The following is a 17,562-nucleotide window of genomic DNA, read 5'->3' as shown; positions in this document are numbered from 1 at the left end:
GATATGTCAGTCATCACTCTAGCTGTCAGGTCAACGACAGAAGAGAAGCAGCTTTTATATGCTCACAAACAGCTCAGCCCTGACTATAAACGCATGGTCTTTCTAATCATGTTTAATGAACCTTGTTACAAATGATTAACTTCTATAGTCAGATGATTCATATCCTCTTTACCTTAAATCAGCAAAACGTTGTCTTGCTGAGAAGCTCTGGGGCATCCCGTGCAGGTAACCTGGCTGAAGTATCTCTGCTCTTGTTTCTGTGACCAATCAGGTAAAAGATTTCTCCCACATTCAGAGCCAGAGACACACATGCCACCACGAGCATAAATATGATGAAAATGGTTTTCTCTGTAGGTCTGGGCATGAAACAGTGAACGTCAAGGGGACAGGGGTTTCTTTTGCATTCAATCAGAGGGTTCATTACAAAACCGTAGAGATAATACTGGCCCACGATGAAAGCCACCTCCAGCAGGATGGTGAAGAACAGAGTAATGAAATAACTACGTAATAAGCTGCCTTTGATTTGGACTTTACCGTGGTCGTCAGTGTATTTGGGGAGTTTGATTCCCTTTCTGTCGGCCTGTTTCTGACGGAGCTCTCTCAGTTTGTTTTCTTTGTGAATGACATGCAAAACATGGCCGAGGTAGATCAGATTTGGCGTAGACACAAAGAGGATCTGAAGCACCCAGAAGCGCATGTGAGAGATGGGGAAGGCTTCATCATAACACACATTTTTGCAGCCAGGAGTTTTGATGTTGCAGATCATTCCAGACTGTTCATTCCCCCAGACTTTGTCTATCCCAGCTCCAAGCACCATGATTCTGAAGATGAAGAGCACAGTCAACCAGACCTTCCCAATGACAGTGGAGTGACTCTGGACTTTATCCAGTAAATCAGACAGAAAGCTCCATTCACCCATTATCAGCACCCAGCTGTCTGAGGAGAGACCACAGATCAGAAAGACTACTACAAAATATAAGAACAATGAACATTTTCACTGCCAATTTCTCATTTAACTGACAATATTTCAACAATATTTCTGTATACATTATCAGCTCATCAGTAATCATTAATGTTCAGTTGAAATACTTAGCTTGGTTGTATACTGTAATTGGTCACAATTACTAAATGTAATTACTGATTTCAAAGCTAATTAATCTGGATTATGCATTCAGAACTCTCAGAGCAGCAGGAATGATTAAACAAAAACTGATTTCCTGTACAAAATGAAACATCAAAACTGCTAATCACAGAATAACTGAAATGTTTCAGTGTTTGCTGATTATAGATTTGTCCGCCCTGGTGTAAGGAGCATTGGTGTTAGTAATAGTTTAGTATATATCAGTTAATCCTGAAAAGACTGATTCCTTACCTTACCTATAGAACAAGTAGAGTAACTTTAAAAGTGCCGCAGTGTCAGGGAAATACACAAGCTACAGTGATAAGACTGAAGATGTGAGCATCTGTTTTGGTGAACAGAGCAGTAATTCTCTTTATAAGTCTGTCATCTCATTACCATAATGGTGTCAACCCACTGATCTCCCAGTTTAGGAAATGAACTTCATTTTATGAGTGGGATCACACACACACAGTCTATTAGCCATCATATCATGACCCTCACTTATATTACACAACATTGCACAAATATGGACGGCTTCTAGAGAAACTGAGTACAGACATGTACTCATCAAGTACTGAAGTCCACTACTGAACATTAAGGAAGAAAGTATTGCTCCACCAGTCAGCAATATGTAGAACTTCATTTCTGGTCAGTTTAATGGGCCAGTGATCTAAGCCGCTTATCCTAATCAGGGTCACGGGGGGGGGGGGGGGGGGGGGGGGGGGGGGGGGGGGGGGGGGGGGTGCTATCCCAGCGTTCATAGGGTGAAAGGCAGGGAGACACCCTGGACAGGTCACCAGTCCATCGCAGGGCAGACACACAGACAAACACAATCGAACATACATTCATACCCGGGGCAATTTAGCGTCTCCACTTCATCTACCCTGCATGTCTTTGGACTGTGGGAGGAAACCGGAGCTCCTGGAGGAAACCCAGACACGGGGAGAACATGCAAACTCCACACAGAAAGAACCCTGGCCACCCGGCCGAGAACCAAACCCGGGACCTTTTTGCTGTGAGGTGACAGCGCTAGCCACTGCGCGACCGTGCCGCCATGCCACCCCCCATTAGGAATCAATACATGTCCAATTCATAATCAAACAAATCCATAGATATATACAGTGGAACATGAGGACATGAGGACAGAAAGACACGTGGACAGGAGGATAGGAGGTGACCTCTTTCATGGAATCGTTAGTCAGACAATTCCTGACATCTACTGAGAAAAACAAGCTGATGATTCATATTAACAGAAAACCACACAAATGTGCTGTATGACTTGGATATAACTGTTTTGCAACATTCACCATTACTTGACCTTTGACTGATAAATTAGCTGAATAAGACTAGACAAGTGCCGCTGAGACTCCAGTTTGAACTGGTTTGAATCTCCATGTGTTGGTGGCAGTGGTGTTGGTGGTGGGAGGGTGTGAGAGGGAGTAAGTTGATGGGTTTATAAAATACTGTACATTTTAACTCTGATTACAGGCTGAGTGTTTGGGATCACAAGTCCAGTTTGTTCTTCAGTTCCTGGTCTGGATACTAAAGAGCAACCAACTCAGGTAAGAGATTTTTTTAAAACTTTTAAACCACTACTTTTCCCCAAAGCTATAATTAAGCTAATATGTACTTTTACAGTTGAAAATGTATTTATATGATGCTATATTCATTCAAATTTGTATTTCTCTCATTCATGCAAAGTGGAGGATGAAACCTATCTGGCATCTAAGACACCAGACCAATGTAACCTTTACAGTTTGCCAGTGACTGTTCTTAGACATAGCTGTAGACCCCACTGTGCGGCTGACCCTCTGTGAGTAATTGATGAAAGCGGGTCAATTTCAAACTAATCTGACACTTAAATTGTTGCAAGAACACACTGGAATAGGGATTACCTGGTTCAGACAGATCACCAGAGGATTAATAACGTTTCTTCAGGTCATATCTGTGTGCTCATGTAGATGCAAGTGTTATCATGTGATGTTATGCATTATGTAAATTTGTTCCACTGAAGCAAACAAAGAGAGAATGCTACTGACTAGTGAAAACGGATTTTTTTGTAGCATAGCCCCACTTCCTCTCTTAGCTCCTAAAATATTTTGCAATACCAGTGTTTTAGCAGATGAAGAGTAACCCGGAGAAAGACAATATGATCAAATGAGAAAAGAGAACTGATAGCACTGGCCATTAAAACATTGCAGAGAAACAATAAATCAGTTTCAGTCTCTAGATCAGTCTGTAAACTGTTCCCTGAGAAGTCGGACATTTTTCAGAAAGTACTTTAATCTATCTTATCTAACTTTTCACAAGCCGAAGCATGGTCTTATGCATCTGAACCAAAGCAGGCTAGTGGGCCTAATCCACAGCACAGTGAAAAATGCTGACTTTAAGTTTGGTGGGGAGATGGTATCTGAAAATAGAGCACAAATAAACTATGTTTCATACAGGTGTAATGTGCTATTGAGCTGGTAATGTAACTGTGTATTTCTGTCACCTAGAGAATTTCTGCACATTTGATGAAATGGGGGACTGGGGGTTTCTATCGAAGTTGCTGGACAGTGTCCAAGCCCACTCCACAGTCATTGGCAAGATATGGATGAGTGTCCTCTTCATCTTCAGGATCCTGGTGTTGGGGGCAGGAGCAGAGAGTGTGTGGGGAGATGAACAGTCGGGTTTTGTCTGTAATACCGAAACACCAGGTTGTGAGCTGGTGTGTTATGACTGGATCTTCCCCATATCTCACATCCGATTCTGGGTGCTGCAGATCATCTTCGTGTCCACTCCGACTCTGGTCTACCTGGGCCATGCCGTGACCGTCATCCACAAGGAGAACAAGCTACGAGAGCAACGCCAGAGAGACCAGACAGTGAAGGTACCCAAATATACTGATGACAATGGTAGAGTCAGGATCAGAGGAACTCTTCTAGGCAGCTACTTGACCCAACTCTTTGCAAAGATCCTCATCGAGATTGGGTTCATAGTCGGACAATATTATTTGTATGGGTTTGTGATGGTGCCAAGATTTCTGTGTAAGAAATTCCCCTGCCATACAAAGGTAGAGTGTTTTATGTCACGACCAACAGAAAAGACTATCTTTATCATTTTCATGCTTGCTGTAGCGTGTGTGTCTCTTGCTTTAAATGTGCTGGAGGTGCTGTATTTGCTTTGCAAGAGGATAAGAACGAATTCCACAAAAAGGTATATGGGGCATTTTACCTCCGAACTTGACAACAGTCTCCCCCCGCTTTTCCCCACTGATTTGACGGCTGCAGACAATTTTATGCACAAGGAAAAGGTACAGTTCGACAGTGGGAAGTGTCCGGAAGGATCCAGCTTTGATTGAGAAAAGAGTGGTAACTTGAGGCAGTCTATATTGCAGTACGGTCATCGTCGCGTAGGCTACATATTACGTGGTGGTTTACCACGTACACTCCTCTATTAAATATATAAAATATGAAATACATGAAATTATACACTAGATGGCGCAACATAACTAATGATACTGTCGTTCCGTGAATGATTTTCTGTCGACAACTTTTTTTCGCTTGATGAATGGACCCCTCTTTGTACTGGTCGAATTAACATTTGAATTTAATCCGTAAAGATGATTACTTTTGGAGTTATAATTTTCTAATTTGTATGTGTCTTCCAAAGGAGGCTGACTATTATCTGTAAATGCTTCATGAAACTATTCAATGTAAAAGGAAAATCTGCTCATGTACAACTATGCGAAACATGAACTAGCACCCAACAAAAGATTAGTTTCCTATTTTTATCTTTATTTTCAAGATAAAACATGCTTCTGAAAAATGAAAGATGTAAGACACGTGTAAACAAATTCCAAAGACTTGCTTGTGTGATTGTTTTCATACTTTTATTGAGAATAAACACTGAAAAATAAACATTGAAGTAAAGTATTCATCATTCGATTACTCGTACTCCAAATGTTCTGCATTTCATTTTCGTTAAACTTCTTCAAGCGATAAAATGTGAGATCTTTGCCTGAAGCACTAAAATCGAGTGAACTTCAAGAAAAAAAGTTTGTGGGGAGAATGTAAGGAGGTACAAGTCTTCTGACGTGGGGTCAGCTGACTTGAACAAACTTTTTCTTAGGCTGATGGGGTTTTTTTCCCCCCAACCCGCACCAGGACTGTTATAAGCAAGAAAGTTTGACAAGTGTGCTTCAGAGTTTGCGTAGTCCCAAACTTGGATTTCAAGACAGCGGTGACTGTTTTCAAGAAGTTACGGAGAAAGTCCCCCAGGACTCTCTTCTTTCTTCTCGGTGACTCGCCAGGTAGGCTTTCAGAAGTTTCCAGCCACAAGAATTCACTTTTGACAATTCTCACAGCAAGTTTGGGTAGCCTATTTATGTCAAGGCTTGTGATTAAAAACGTCACAGAAAATTGACTTCAATACTTTGGCATATTAAAGTCCTTAAAACAGGCAGTTAAAATAATAATAATTCAGTCGTCACTTTCAGATGGTAGGCCTATTTCTTTAGGCTACACTACAAGAGCATTGGACAATAATTTGATTTTGAAATTCGTTTAAGTGTTGACGCATGACTTGAGAATCCAACTCACGTCTTTCTTTTAGTGCATTTGGTTCAGGTATATGTTTTACATAATGTTGGAACACTGTGGAGCAGGAGTACCTGAATCGTTTAAATATAAACATGCATAAATTTCTATGATCTTACTGAATAAAGTCATAGTGAACCACATTTTTAACGTGAGACTGTTCCGTGAATTGTTCAAATTAAAAGTGAAAAAAGTTGTATTACCAAGTTTTAACCTGGCATTTTTATATTACCCCAATAATATTTCCATTGTCATTTTGGGCGATGGCATCTACTTATTTGTCTTAAATATAAAATTAACACTGTGAAACTCAGGCTCACGCATCTGAAGGACACCCGGAGTCCTTTGACGGCAATTTAAACACTTACTTGCAACTGGGAGGGGAGGACGGGGTGTCAAGAAGATGAAACCTTATAATTCTCGTCTAGAAAGCTTGCAGTTCTCTTACACGGTTTTTACTGAACAAATTTATTTATTTATTTATCATTTATAACCGCGTAATTTCCATTGTCTCCTCATCTGATTTTTTTTTCTTTTATTTAACCATTTATGTGTTAATATAAAATATGAGATTAAAACTTTGCCTGCCAGATCGATAATATTACTTCGACAACACAACAAAAAGGAAAGTCTGCTTTTGTGTAATATGCAGCCTGACGAAAGACTCTTAGAATTGAGAGCGCGTTTATATTGACGGGATTTCCTGGTTGGTAGTGTACTCGTGCATTTCTTGGTCATAACAGTTTATATGTCTCAGCAAAGAAATTCCAGAGTCGCTTATAGTTTTCTGTAAAGGTTCTGTATACTGTATCCACTGTTTTCTTGTCATGTATATGTGAGATGTTACATTTCAGGGGAGCCAATTATCTACTGTGGCCTTACGGTGGATGGCAGACTTCGTTATACACAGTTATACTCTTACATCAAGAGATGTGCGCGCAGTATATGTTAGATGGGCTTTGTGCGGTCTTCCTGAGATATTCATAGCATATATCTCTCCAATTACCAGATGATAAGTGAAAGTCGTTTTGAATGGAAAGTTATGAATCGGTCGGGCAGCATGCGCTCGGCAATCTCAGCCAGTCTCTCAGCATTGCTAATGTGATGTCAGAGGCATTTTAGTTGTCTCTGAATTATGTAACCTTTGAATGATTCTAAATCAAGCTTTGACAAGGTTTGCTTAAGTGTTTATTTGAGGAGCCAGCCTTCCAGCAATATTTTATATTTCGCTAAGGGGGTATAGTTTTGATACAATTTTGATACAATTTTGATACAAGGTTAAAATGTGATGCAGTTAAAATGTCTCTCTTGTGATAACAAATCACAACGGTTCACAAATACCAACTCTCATCAATCATTTATGATATAAATAGTCAAAAATTAAATAATTCAACTTTATGTGCCAAGATGTCACAGTACAATTCTTATGGTATATTTATAAGTAAATGTCCTCCACCGATTAATTTTATTTTAGTGAAACTTTCTTAACATATCAAAGCATCACCTTCCTTCATTGTAGATTTTGTGTTTATATGTAGTCACTGAATGCGATCTGAACATTTCTCTTTGCAGCTAGAAATCCCTCAGAATGGGTGACTGGAGTGCTTTGGGAAGACTCCTGGACAAGGTGCAGGCTTACTCCACGGCCGGTGGGAAGGTCTGGCTCTCGGTTCTCTTTATCTTCCGTATTCTGGTACTGGGGACAGCCGTGGAGTCAGCCTGGGGTGATGAGCAGTCTGCCTTTAAGTGCAACACCCAACAGCCTGGTTGTGAGAACGTCTGCTACGACAAATCCTTTCCGATTTCACATGTGCGCTTCTGGGTGCTGCAGATCATATTCGTTTCCACACCAACACTCCTTTACTTGGCCCATGTGTTTTACCTCATGCGGAAGGAGCAGAAGCTCAATCGCAAAGAAGAAGAGTTGAAGGCAGTGCAAAATGATGGAGGTGATGTGGAGGTCCCCCTGAAGAAAATTGAGCTGAAAAAGCTCAAATATGGCTTGGAGGAACACGGCAAAGTGAAGATGAAGGGCGCCCTCTTGCGAACCTACATTGTCAGCATCTTCTTCAAATCTATCTTTGAGGTGGGTTTCCTGGTGATCCAGTGGTACATGTATGGCTTCAGCCTAAATGCTGTCTATACATGCGAGCGTTCACCATGTCCACACAGGGTAGACTGTTTCCTCTCCCGACCCACTGAGAAGACGGTTTTCATCATCTTCATGCTGGTCGTCTCTTTGGTGTCTCTGCTGCTCAATGTCATTGAGCTCTTCTACGTGTCCTTCAAAAGGATCAAAGACCGTGTGAAGGGCAAACAGAATCAGTACCCCCTTGGCGGCACCTTGAGCCCCACGCCCAAGGAGCTGTCAACCTCCAAATATGCCTACTACAATGGCTGCTCCTCCCCCACTGCCCCCCTGTCTCCCATGTCACCACCAGGCTACAAGCTTGCCACTGGCGAGCGGACCAACTCTTGCCGTAACTACAACAAGCAGGCCAATGAGCAGAACTGGGCCAACTACAGCACAGAGCAGAACCGACTAGGCCAAAACGGTAGCACCATCTCCAACTCTCACGCGCAGGCCTTTGACTACCCTGATGACACACATGAGCACAAGAAACTAACGGCAGGTCACGAGCTGCAGCCCCTAGCCTTGATGGACCCGCGGCCATGCAGTCGGGCCAGCAGTCGCATCAGCAGCAGGGCACGGCCTGACGACCTGGACGTCTAGTCGTGCCTGTTAGCATGAGGCTGCTATGCCAGGGAAGAGACAAAGAGCCCATGGGGAGGCAGTAAGCAGTGTTGAAGGGGTTGGAGAACACCCTGTACACTGTCCTCATGCTAGACTGTAGTTGATACAGACACATAAAATTACTCACCCTGCTGGAGGTACTATCCATTAATGATGATGTTTCTGAAACTAGTGGAGCTGACAGGCCTTAACAACCAAGCTGGAGGGCAACCAGGATCCCAGAGTGTGTTCACTTCTCCTTGCCCAGCAGTCTCTTCTTGCAGCCTAGAAGACAATGCTTTGGCGATGTGTCTGTTGTTTTTTGTTTTGTTTTGTTTTGTTTTTTTGATTTTTGTTTTTTAAATCTGTATAGATTTTACATGCCACGACATTCCATTTTGAAATATTGCACTTCAGTATTTACAGTATATATACATTTTTGTCCATATGTTTTATTTGGTCCATAGTTTGTCTACGTGTGGACAAGTCCCAATTATGTTCTCTTATCTATGACCTCAACTCCATCTTGTCATACAGGGTTGTGAATAGGTTCCTGGTGTAGTATTTATTTATTGGGAAAGAATGCAGGACATCCACCACTAGATGAAAATTGACTACTGTTCAAGGTCATATCCATTTAAAGAGACGTCTTATGTCATTTTACCCAACTGTATATTTATTGAGAATACTCCAAATTTCAGCAATATTTTTCTCAACATTGCTTTTTTTAAGTATAGTGGACTGTTGATTTCCTGATAAACTTTGAATTTGATGTGGTGTAAGTTTATGATGTGGTTGTTGTGCTAAGGCTGGGACAGCTGTTTTTCAGCATGTCCACTAAAGCTGCTGTACAGACAGTTACACGGCCTGACATTTTTACATTTTATTTTCTCCTGTTTCATTTTTTCTTTCTTTTATGGGTGTTCTTTTATTTTTAAGTCCTGAAGCATCTTCAAGAGAAAGCTTCTCTTTTCTTCTCTCTGATAAAAATGTGTTTTATTTTTAGTTTCTTTTGTCTTTATGAATGAAAGAGAAAGCAGTAGACTGAGTTTTGTGCGTCTCACCTTTGGAATGAATGATTTTTTGTAACTCAATTTAATCCTTGCTGCTTGAGAGATAGGTTTTAGTACTGTAAATCAAGCTAACAGTCACAAATGTGAGTTTTTAGAAGACTGCTCATTAGGGCAGGACTAATATTTAGTCAAATATATTAAAAGGTATATGCCAACGTAGCTCCACACATACAAACACTAGTAGATCAATTTTCAATTTGGACTTTTTTTTTTTTTTTTAACTTTGCATCATAGTGTAACGGTACTCAAACACAGAGGTTGATGGATATTTCAGCTACAGTGGTGTTTGCACTGAGATTTTTGGGTGTTTTATGATGCAAAAAGTGGCTAATGTTCTCTGTTATGCATGTAACTAATTTATTTTACAACATACCAGGCAGAAAATCATCAGTCATAAACAGTGCTTTTGCGTGACTTTCATCCCCCCCCCCCCAGTCCTCGGGGGCCAAAGGGACATTTCCCTGCATACAACACAGATGAGGGCATACATTGAGCTTGTGAGGAGCAGTTTGGGTATGTCACGACATGGAGGTTCACTGTTGGACAGTGTGCAAGTGCATGATAGCAAACTCATTAATCTAGTCTGTGAAGAAAGCTATTTTAACCAATAAAGATTTTTTTCTTTTAATATTTGTTCATGTGTGTTTAAAAGATGTATGGTTAAGAGTCATTTCCTGTTTACGTATGTTGGATGAGCACAGAGTACATAAGAATAATTATATTCAGTAGAAGAAAAAAGCAAATATCAATGGTTTTGAAACTTTTATTTTTTATTGTTGGCTTTTAAATATTTGTTTTTAATTTACTATTTTTTTTCTTTAGTTTACGCCCTGTGTAAGGCATCCATTACAAAAAGAAACAATCCACCACAATTTGTCCTGTGTCAGCATCCAACGTTTGGAGCAGGCATTTTGTGCAAGAGAATTAGCCTTACACAAACCACTCTTTATAAATTCCAATTAATAAGGGCTAAGTATGGACCAGGGCCAAGAGATAGTTTTGCCAAAACGTAGCTACAGCCCAAAAGACTGATAAGGTTTACATGTATGTTTTAAAATGCCCCTGAAACTTTGAAAATTTCATCGTATAAAAGATTCAATGCTTTTTCTCTTATCCAAGTTTCCTATTTAACCTTTCCACAAAGCTAAATAAAACCATATGTCTGGGCTGAGCCTGTGGACCACATGTGTCTGGAACAGACCAAGAAGAAAAGAAGTATAAAAAAAAAACCCAAAAAACTTTTGACTTTGATCTGGTGCTAATTAATCCAGATTTTTAATTCAATGTCAACTTCTTTTATCAGGTTTGGCACAATATATCATTTTAGGTATAAGTGACTTTTGGAAAACAATTTAAGATGTTAACTACAGATAAAAGAAAATTAATTACAGTTTTATGTAAGAGAGTGTATCATAACAATGTGAAATATTTCCAAGAGTCTGTGACTATTAGGACGAGATGGTTGCTCTGCTCAAATGAACTGTAGTCTGTCTGATAGCTATAGAGCCACAGAAGGCCCTAGACATCATACAGAGTAATCTTACTGATGGTAAAATGAAAAAATATATAAAAGTGATGTTTTTTAAACATGGTAAGTTTTCTCCTTGCCTCACTTGAAACAACCTTTAAAGCAATAATTTGCTGGGTTTTCCGTTAAGAGAATGAAATTTAACCAGGTCTCATAGTAACAATACACAGGCCTTTCCTGAACCTAGACCTGTGTGAGACAGTAGTTCACTGTTTATACAGGATATTTTTGGTAAACAAGGATCCCAGTAGGAGAAGTCAGACTGCATGTAAAGCTTGCCTTTCTTCACAGACTCCCAGAGACCTCAGTGTCTGCGTTACATTTCCTCTGCCCATACAGCCACACACCACAACTTCAGGGTGGTGCTTTGAAGACATGCTGAAACTGCGAACTTTGACTAAAAATGGCAAATCAACTCTATGTTATGACGTTGCTACTGGCCTAATAAAAACAGCTGCCGCCTCTTGTTCGTAATATTTTTATATTACTTGACAGCCTGGCTCTGCAACAAATTCATCCTAATTCGTAATGACAAGTTCTTATTTTGTCTCATAACCATCTTCACGTAGAAATCCTTCACAAAGTAATGTTTATGCTGACATAAATTGATTGTTTTCCATTGCCTTCGTGATTGTATAGTGCAGATGAACATATATGAGAATACTGGGGTGAAAATATTTTGAGGGTGTTCCGGTGACTTTTGATCTGAATGTTCATATATATGTGTTCATATGTATCTGATGTGTTTCCTGGATAGGGACAGTACAGCAGGTGAACTGAAGCAAAGTTCTGAAAGCTTTATATGAAGTGATTGTGTGAAGACCCTGGCTGCCGGGCACTGCTGAAACTCATACTTCATTCTGCCACGGAGGCCTGTTCTCTGCAGAGTACAGCCAGGGCAGCGGAAACCCAGATCCACGCCTGCGTTCAGATGTCAGAGATATATGTGGATCAGAGGACAGCGAATGCTCCGGCCTTGGTCAGCATTGGCCACTGCTCAGTGCGAATGTCATGCATGGTCATGTTTCCAGAGAATTCCACTCCCCCCAAATTGTTCATGTCAGTACACCCAAACACAAAATGACAGGATACTTCCACTTCTGAAGGCAAGAGCTAGTCTCAAAATCATGCCTCTGCTGTCACTGTGGTTTGAAATTGGACTGGTCCCCACTTGATTTTGAGTGAAAATTTTCCAGTGCTGCTCCAGAGCTGCTGGAGCTCAATGGTAAAGCTTTGGTTTGATTGAACACAGAAGGGCTGTTCCCAAAGGGCTGTACTTCGCTTAGACCATGCACAGAAACATGAAAACTGTTCACTGCTGGACTCATCCTGCCAGAGAGTGCTTTTATGTCCTCAGCATTAATACTTACATTTACACACACACACACACACATACACACACAAAAGCAATCACTCGTTTACTAACTCCATGGATTGTTTTTTGACTTTCACTCCATTGCTTAGCCTTTCTGTGAGTGAGTTAAATGGAGCCCTGTGAAGTGTGGGGATGCTGTAAAGACAGCAGAATGGCTGTGCTGAACCAGGCCTTAGGCATGTGACCTGCTCTCAGCCGTTTGCTTCCCTAGAAAAGGACACACAAAGCACTGAACTTCATGGGCACACACGCAGTTATATAGGTATAATAACTGTCTGACATGGATCGTCAGCATATTCACATCTTCTTCAGACAGAGTAACCAAAACAATCCAGGTCACCATTCATCAGGGCATAGATCTGATGGCATATTAGTCATTTGAAGGTTTCACAGTGCCACTCTCAAGCTGTTTCAGGAATCTGTTTGCCTCAAAAGGAATTGACCACAAAATAATTCTCATGAGACATTCTTCCTCCTTTTTTCCTCACACACACACACACACACAAGCAATATTTCATATTCTAATGTGTCTTCATTTGAGGGCACATGAAGGCCAGATTGCTGAGAGCTGTCTTCTGGGGCTTTGAAGTAGGAGCTCAGCACATGACAGGCATGCTGTGGGAGCAGTGTGGAGCCACTCTGCTGCTTCCTGTCTGTCTCCCATTCCACAGTAAGGTGAACACACACAAGTTTCTGCCTTAGGCCTAAGGGGAGAGAGAGTGCCCATGGAGCAAGGCCCACACCAAATAGAGCTCCAGTTTAAGCACTGGAGAATCACCACAACAACAAGGCACGTGACTGGGAACTCGAACGGGGTACTAGAGTAGAAGGGAAACAGTAAATGCTGACAACACAGAGATAAGATGAGACCCACATCAAAGGAGGAGTGTAAGAAAATGAATAAAACAAGAGTCACGGGCAACTTAGGGAACATTTCAGATGAATTTGGTCGAGCAGCAAAGGAGGGGGGGAGCACAGAGAAAGCATAAGGAGAGGGAGAGACAGACAGACAGAGAGAGAAGGAGAAAGATAGAGAGAGAGAAAAAATCAGTGGAGAGAGATAACACATCTGTGTAGCGTGTGGGAAGCTGGGCCACACTCCCAGGGACAGTGTCATCCATGTGTCTTGGCTTAGGCTGTGGTCCTGTCACTGTCCTCTCAACTTCTAAAGTTCACAACCTTTCACTTGACTACAGTCATAGCAGCTTTGAAGCCAACGAGTCAAGGTCATTAAAATCTTTACTCTTATGTAGCCCTGAATTACTCCATGTCAGCTCTGACCACAGATCCACTCCCAAATAATGAAAGCTACACACCAGTCCTTTCGCATGCTTTTGACTCCTGTGGATGCTGGTTTGAGCATCACGCAAACTGGACTCAAAGTAAGGCTGAGATGACAAGACATCACAGGTTAGCCAAGAGGCTAAAGGAAGAAAAAAAATGTAGCACAGGTCCAAAGTCAATATCCAGTTGCACTGGCATACAGAAAATATTTCCACATTCTCTCCCCTAAATACCACTCTCTGTGTTTTCTTGACACTTCCATACGAGCACTGACTCACAACAAAGTCCGGCACATAGACGGTGGTCATTACTCTAAATTTAGCCAGATGGGCCCTGGTTTTCCATTGCAAGATCCAAATCGGGAAAATGAAGCCAGGAGTATTCTAAGAATGAAGTGTAAGTTATATTTCACTCTCCTAATTGTAACCAGCATCTATTCAAAGTATGCATGAGATTCAATCACTGGAGACAGGGCTCTTTTGGCATATGCATTTGCCATAGCTATCATTTCACTGGGAGAGGCCTGTTACTGGTTATACAGCTGCTCTCTCCGCACACAAACTCCGACAGCTAGCAGTTGCACTGAGGGTTCTACTGAGTCACTGGGTCAGGACCAAAATGTTCAGTCTAGCATATTACATTAAAAAATCCTCAGGACATGTAATGGTACCCAGTCCATTATACAAAGCAGTCCATAGAACCCCCATTAGAGTTTCATGTGTGCAGACCTCTGCGCAGACACTGCAGTGGCATGGGAATTTTCCTCTATGTATACATTATTGTAGCAGCTACAGGTGGAAGGTTCACTTTAAAAACGCCTATAACAGTCCATGACACTTAAACACAACACACCCAAGATGTCTAAACTTTTAGCAACAAACACTGTGGGTGACATGCTTTTGATGAAACCTGAAGTTGTTAGTCATTAAGAAGTTATGCTTCACCATCCATGACATGGGCACTGTGACAAGCTTAAACATATACACATGCTTTTGACAGTCCAGTGGTATGACTTTTCAGTGGGTCTTCCTGTAGAAAGTGTTTTGACAGCCCTGCCTTGTCTAACCGTCAGCAGGCACACTGCCATCAGGTCCATCCAGTGTTACACAAGCATGCCGCATCACCTCCCTGAAAAACCTGCTTCTGATTTTCCGTTTGTTTGGATTGCTTTGTGAATCTTTGGTTTGGACAAGGATGAGGGAGGATCAGCTTGGTCATCACATTCAGAAAGCTCCTGAGAACTGGGCTTGTAACTCCCTCTAAACTCCACATGCACACCCTCACATGTCAGAGACCCAGGGGGATTAAAAATGCTGCCGGGTTTTAGTGAACTTTTGTTCCGTACAACTCTCCTGCCTACCCATAGCCTATCTTTGGGTTGTTTTTACAATCACATAGAATCCTAGAATGGCTAATAACCTTATTAAGGGCCTTGTACACACTTGTACACAAAGACATGCATGCTAGGATCAGTACTCCTGTCAGTGACCTTGACGAAAGGCACTGGCAAAAAGACCTGGAGTTGGTCCCCAGACACCAGCTGTGGCAGTGGCTGCTGCCCACTGCTACTGGCTCATAGTGTGTGTGTGTGTGCTCGCTGCTCTAGTGTGTGTGTGCTCACTGGTGTTAGGATGGGTTAAATGCAGAGGCTACAATTCACTGCTCACTGCTTAGTGTGTGTGTGGCAGACAAAGTACTTCTACTTCTTGTTTTTCTCACCCCCTGAACTATGAAGCACTTGCCAAAGCAGTAACGGTGTTTAAGATCCTAAGGAACACTGGAAAACAGCAGACAGTCAGTCCCTGGGTTCTGTGCTAGCTCCCATCGACGTGTGAGTGATACTCGGCTAAACATGACATAGCACCTCTTTAACAGTTCAAGACATGTTCAGCAAACAAATTTAAAAATAAGTCCACAGATTTACGACAGAGCTCTTTTTCAGACTCTCCATTTGCAAGCTCTGCACGACACTGATGGTACTGACCCAGTGACGAATGCTACATCAAATAAATGTGTGTTTGATTATCGAATGGGTCCTCCTACCATTGTACATGAAATTTAATGATTAATGATTGTTTAAAAGAGGAGGATACTTAAAATATCATAATGCTAAGCATGGCTCTCTTGAGAAAGAGAGTGGGGTGTGAACGTCATGAGAAAGTGCGGCGTAGGTTAGTTCTCCAATGTGTTGTCACCTGAGCATCTGTATCATTTCCTATCTGTGTCTGCATACAGATGCGTGTTTTATCCATCACCTGCTTATGATTTACTCATTTGTTTCATACAGGCACAGGAACAGGGACATTGCTGTCTTGTTTTTTCCCTTTGAGAGCTGGTTTGAAAGAGAAAATCAGCAAGTAGTCTTTAAGGTTTGATTTTAATATTCTGATTGAAATATGTCTGTGTGTTACGGCTGATTTTACATATGGGTTTAAGTTTAAATGAATTCACTTTTTTTAATCTTCATTTATATGCTGTGCCTCAAAAGTGATAGAGTGTATGACATTCCTGCAGAGTTTTAGCTGAGTTTCTTAAGATAATGCATCTGCAGATCTTACCAAGTGCCGTTTTCCACATTAGGATAAAGACCTGAATGGGAGAGGAGGGCGACACAAGGCTGATCCCAAAAAAGGAAGGGGATGAATGGATGCAGCAGCGGTTTTGGAGGGAGGGTTAAGTGCGTCTCCTGAGAAAAGGGACAGGAAAAGTACAGCATCAATCCTGTGAGGTTCCCAAAAGTCAAAAACATTCTAACTTACAAAATAAATCCAACTGATGAAGATATTTTGTCTTCCTTTCAGAGAAGTGAGAGACAGAAGCCTTGTTTGGTTCAAGGACAACCAAAGAGCAATATCTGAGTTTCCCCTCAAATGACAGAGTTGCAGTTCCACTCATTAATATCCATTCCTTTAATCCATTTCCTTTGATAATTAATGGTATACATTATTTTTTCTGAGAACAAACACAAAGTCAGAAATTGACAGTGTACTTCAGATTCCCAGGTGCCAAACACTGAGGTGTGACCTGAAAGGAATACTCTGCCTAAGACTTCACCTTTGCCAGAGAAGCAAAAACACTGCTACCTAGCCAGGCAAACAACACACAATAAACAAACAAGCCCAACAATGCCCTAATTAACTCTAAGCACAGTGCAGAACACAGCAGCATTTGGTAGAGCTTGAAGACTAGCAGACTGAACTTTGCCACTTTAACATGGAAACCCTGATATTCAGTTGTTCTCTCCCATGTGCCCATTGTTACTGCTCTAATTCTGTAATGCAGAAGCAAAAATCTGTGAACTTTTCTGTTCAGGATGAGATGCAGCATAGCTCCTCTTATTGTATTTTGCTCCATTCAAAAATGCAACCAAAAAGGTGTTCAGAAACTCCAGCAGCCAGGAGTGGATTAAACCAGTATACAGCAGCTAATACTAATGAGGATTGAGGAAAGACTAATGGGGATTGAGGAAAGACTAATGGGTACCTACCACCACAGGAAATGCTCTTACGGGCGTGCCATGTACTCCTGCCCTCAGCTGCCCTTACACTGCACAGCCAATGTTACAGAAAGCGGTTCAAATGACATACACTCGGTAAAGGAAACTGGTCAGATTATGACTGTGACAATTTCACTTCTTAAATCATAAATATGTGTTGACAGTTTTATAAAGAGTATATTTATCAGGTCAATGGATCTCATTTAAACAAAGGTTATTTGGTTGTAATGTTTCATGTTTTTTCAGGCATACATAGGCACACGCATGTGTGTGTGTGTGTGTGTGTGTGTGTGTGTGTGTGTACGCGTATGTGTGTGTGTCTGTCCCTATGTTTTGTTTTGTTCTCTTATTTATTTTTTGTTGAAAAAGCCC

At 41.4% G+C, this 17,562-nt stretch overlaps 3 protein-coding genes across 3 annotated transcripts; 2 read left to right on the top strand and 1 right to left on the bottom strand.

Annotated features, from left to right (window-relative positions):
- Nucleotides 1–84: 84 nt before the first annotated feature.
- On the bottom strand, nucleotides 85–997 carry LOC115810038 (gap junction Cx32.2 protein-like). The gene has a single exon (XM_030771939.1). It carries the CDS (start codon nucleotides 917–919, stop codon nucleotides 179–181), a length of 741 nt encoding a protein of 246 aa, XP_030627799.1. The 5' UTR covers nucleotides 920–997; the 3' UTR covers nucleotides 85–178.
- A 1,619-nt stretch (nucleotides 998–2,616) lies between these two features.
- Nucleotides 2,617–4,463, top strand: gja13.2 (gap junction protein alpha 13.2). The gene is made up of 2 exons (XM_030772215.1): nucleotides 2,617–2,682; nucleotides 3,619–4,463. The coding sequence occupies exon 2, from the start codon at nucleotides 3,642–3,644 to the stop codon at nucleotides 4,461–4,463; it is 822 nt and encodes a 273-aa protein (XP_030628075.1). The 5' UTR covers nucleotides 2,617–2,682; nucleotides 3,619–3,641.
- An 894-nt stretch (nucleotides 4,464–5,357) lies between these two features.
- Nucleotides 5,358–8,631, top strand: gja1b (gap junction protein alpha 1b). Its single transcript, XM_030770418.1, has 2 exons — nucleotides 5,358–5,414; nucleotides 7,273–8,631. Exon 2 carries the CDS (start codon nucleotides 7,289–7,291, stop codon nucleotides 8,432–8,434), a length of 1,146 nt encoding a protein of 381 aa, XP_030626278.1. The 5' UTR covers nucleotides 5,358–5,414; nucleotides 7,273–7,288; the 3' UTR covers nucleotides 8,435–8,631.
- Nucleotides 8,632–17,562: the final 8,931 nt, after the last annotated feature.

The sequence above is a fragment of the Chanos chanos genome, chromosome 4, assembly GCF_902362185.1.
Source record: "Chanos chanos chromosome 4, fChaCha1.1, whole genome shotgun sequence".
NCBI classification, from domain to species: domain Eukaryota; kingdom Metazoa; phylum Chordata; class Actinopteri; order Gonorynchiformes; family Chanidae; genus Chanos; species Chanos chanos.
Note: the sequence above shows the minus strand (reverse complement) of the source record. Positions and strands in the feature narration are given on the sequence as shown.

Coding starts and splice junctions, on each gene's coding strand:
- gja13.2 (XM_030772215.1), top strand. CDS start 3,642: ATGGGGGACTGGGGGTTTCTATCGAAGTTGCTGGACAGTGTCCAAGCC.
- gja1b (XM_030770418.1), top strand. CDS start 7,289: ATGGGTGACTGGAGTGCTTTGGGAAGACTCCTGGACAAGGTGCAGGCT.
- LOC115810038 (XM_030771939.1), bottom strand. CDS start 919: ATGGGTGAATGGAGCTTTCTGTCTGATTTACTGGATAAAGTCCAGAGT.